Here is a 2,936-nt window from a genome sequence, read left to right as displayed (position 1 = left end):
ATAAATATGTATTGTTTGAAAGTGCAAAGTTGTGGAGTAATTTGAGACAGAGAAAAGAACACACAATAATGTGTGATATCGCTGTTTGTGAAATTTTCTAGACTCCTCTTTTTTCTTTTTTGTTCATTTCTGGGGTTTGAACCCAGAGCCCGGCACCTGCCGGACAACTCCTGCCTCCAGCCCACTCCCCCCGCCGGATCCTGGATTGGAGAGGGCTCTCACTCCCGAGGAGGCGCCAACGCCACTCTGGGACCTGCTCAGGCCCACGCCACAAAAGGGTGTATCAGCCCCACAGCGAAAAGGACAGCGGGTGGGATCGCTCGGTAATGGCAATTTTGAAGATTAAGTTGGAAAAATGCAAGCTGATTGTGACATCTTCTTGAAATCTTTAAACAGGGTGGAAGATTCTGGAATAAAAAAGAATTATATTTTACCCTCAGAGCAGATATTTAATGAGAATTATCATTAGCATGAGCATTGAAAATGTCAACTGGGAGAATGCCAAGCCACTTCCAAGCATCCACACAGGACACCTGTCTTTCTCCGACAGGATGACAGACCAAGGGAGAGGAGACCAAGGGCTGCTGAGCCACTGTGAGTTGGAAAGGCAGCCGCCACAGCAGGGAAGCCCAGCACCCTGCTGAGGCAGGACCGTGCTGTGAGCCCAAGGCCAGCCTGGCTTGCTTAGTGAGTGCAAGGAATTCTAATCTAGCCCACATTACAGAGGAGGCTCTGCCTAAAAACAAAGCAAAACTTGAGCTAGGCATGGTGGTGCACATCAGTAATCCCAGCACTCAGGAGGCGGAGGCAGGAGGATCGCCATAAGTTTGAGGCCAGCCTGAACTCCATAGCAAGACCCTGTCTCAAGACAAATAAACAAAGCAGCTGGGGATTTAGCTCAGTGGTGTACCCATCTGCCTCATAAACTGCCAAGGTCATCCCCAGTACCAAAAACAAACAAACATAAAACATGACTACAAACTGGGTGTGGTAGCGGATGCCTGTAACCCTAGCACTCTGGGAGGCTGAGGCAGGAGGATCAGAAGTTCAAGATCAAGATGGGTAATCTAGCAATTTACCAAAATCTTATGTTAAAAAAAAAGCTATAGCTCAGTGGATGCCCTGGATAGATAGCTAAATGATAGATAGATAGACAGACAGACAGACATGATAGCTGCCTTGCCCTGGGGTGCATGCCTGCAACCCCCCACACCCTGACAGGCTGAGAAAGAAGGATTGAAAATTCAACCCAGCCCAGCAATCAATTTACAGAGAGATTTCTCAAAATAAATTTGTAAATGACTGGGGCTGTAATTCAGGGGCAAGGGCAAAGATTTCAATCTACAGCACCACAAACCACAATAGCAAATATATACAAACAATAGTAACGATGAAGGAATGAATATGATTAAAAGACACATGTATCTTAGGCCGATTTGCCCATTCTTTTCTCTCACTCATTTTCCACCAAAAAAGTCTTGTTTTTCAATTTTTCTTTCTTTCTTTCTTTTTTTTTTTTTTTTTTTTTTTTTTTTTTTTTTTTTTTTTGGTACCAGGGATGGAACTCAGGACCTTGCACTTGCCAGGCAGGCAGCAGCACCACTAAGCTACATCCCTGGCCCTTTCTCTTTTTTTTTGAGACAGGGTCTCGCTATGTAGTTGAGACTGACCTGGAACTCACTATGTAGCTCAGGCTGGTCTCTAACTCACAGCGATCCTCCTGCCTCAGCCTCCCAATTGCTGGGATTACAGGCTTGTGCCACCATGCCCGGCTTTTTTCTGATTCTTTTGAGACTGAGTCTCTTGTGCTCTAGGTGGATCTTAGACTTGCTATGTAGCCCAGGCTGGCCTCAAACTCATGGCGATCCTCCTGCCTCAGCCTCAGGGCTGGGATCACAGCATGGACCCCCACAGCCTCCTCTTTGTACTGCAAGTCAGGTGGTAAAAGGACTACAGCACTCAGAGCACACGCGCCAGTCCCTCGGGAGAGAAGCTGGGAGCAGGCAGCTTCCTTCTCCCGCAGCACTTGCGTCCCCAAAGCCACTTACTAGCAGGACGCAGCAGAGCTCGAGCGTGTACAGCATGGTCCACACGGGTGGGAACCGGGGCCAGCGCGCCTCCTGCCCGGGAGGGTAGTTCACGAAGTTCCTCCAGCAGTGGCAGAACTCTAGGGAAGCACAGATCCGCCTCGTTCCACAGACACAGGGGGAAGGTACACAGGGGTGCTGGCTGGGGTGCGGCTCATTGAAAGTGTAGGTGTGGGGCCCTGAGCGCAAGGCCTAGGACCCAGATGTTCGCTGGTATGCACACACTCGTGTGCAGAGGGAATGCACACGCATTCGTGTGCACACTGTGCACAAAGGCTCCGCCCCTTTGCGCGTGTGGCGCGGGCAGCACCCTGACCCCGCCCAGCGCCCAGGCGCAGAGTCCGCCAAGAGCCACCGGGGCAGTGTAGGGAGCAGGCCCGGCGCCAGGCCCTGCCCTGAGGGGCTGCCCTGCTCCACTCTCACACCGGCCTCAGTCCCGCTCCCTTTCCCCCAGGGAGCCGTCACCAGCGGTTCCAGGCTCGCTGTTACCTGGGTCGCTCATGACCTGCACGCGCGCGCCCGCGGCCACCAGGTCCCTGAGTCCTTGCCGGTTCTGCTCGTCCACGTGCCAGAAGAGCCGCGCGACGTACACGACCAGACTCACGTTCGGGTGCTGCCTCAAGAACTGCCCGGTGGCCCTGGCGCACTCCCGGCAGGGGCTCCAGGACAGGAACCAGGTGATGGTGCAGCGGGCCGGGCCTTGCAGACGTCCCCCCAACGTGAGCCTGTGCAGGAAGCTGGCCTCTGCGTGCCGGGCCGCGTTCAGGCAGCACTCGCGCCAGGCCCTGGGGCTTGCGCCCCACCGCACCTCGGACAGCAGGCAGGTCTCTCTCCGCAGCTGCCGGGGAT

The 2,936-nt window shown here is 53.4% G+C and overlaps 1 protein-coding gene across 1 annotated transcript in view; it reads right to left on the bottom strand.

Annotated features, from left to right (window-relative positions):
- Apobec1 (apolipoprotein B mRNA editing enzyme catalytic subunit 1) overlaps nucleotides 1-2,936 on the bottom strand; it is a 9,624-nt gene continuing 6,688 nt past the window's right edge. The window contains exons 4-6 of the mRNA XM_010607843.1: nucleotides 2,577-2,935; nucleotides 2,049-2,167; nucleotides 1-407 (exon numbers count right to left, since the gene is read on the bottom strand). Coding sequence (XP_010606145.1) covers nucleotides 258-407; nucleotides 2,049-2,167; nucleotides 2,577-2,935 — 628 coding nt within the window. The 3' untranslated portion in view covers nucleotides 1-257. The remainder of the gene's footprint in view (nucleotides 408-2,048; nucleotides 2,168-2,576; nucleotide 2,936) is intronic.

Source organism: Fukomys damarensis, unplaced genomic scaffold (assembly GCF_012274545.1).
Source record: "Fukomys damarensis isolate Sample0158 unplaced genomic scaffold, DMR_v1.0_HiC HiC_scaffold_19, whole genome shotgun sequence".
Lineage (NCBI taxonomy): Eukaryota > Metazoa > Chordata > Mammalia > Rodentia > Bathyergidae > Fukomys > Fukomys damarensis.
This window is presented reverse-complemented; position numbering and strand designations above follow the sequence as displayed.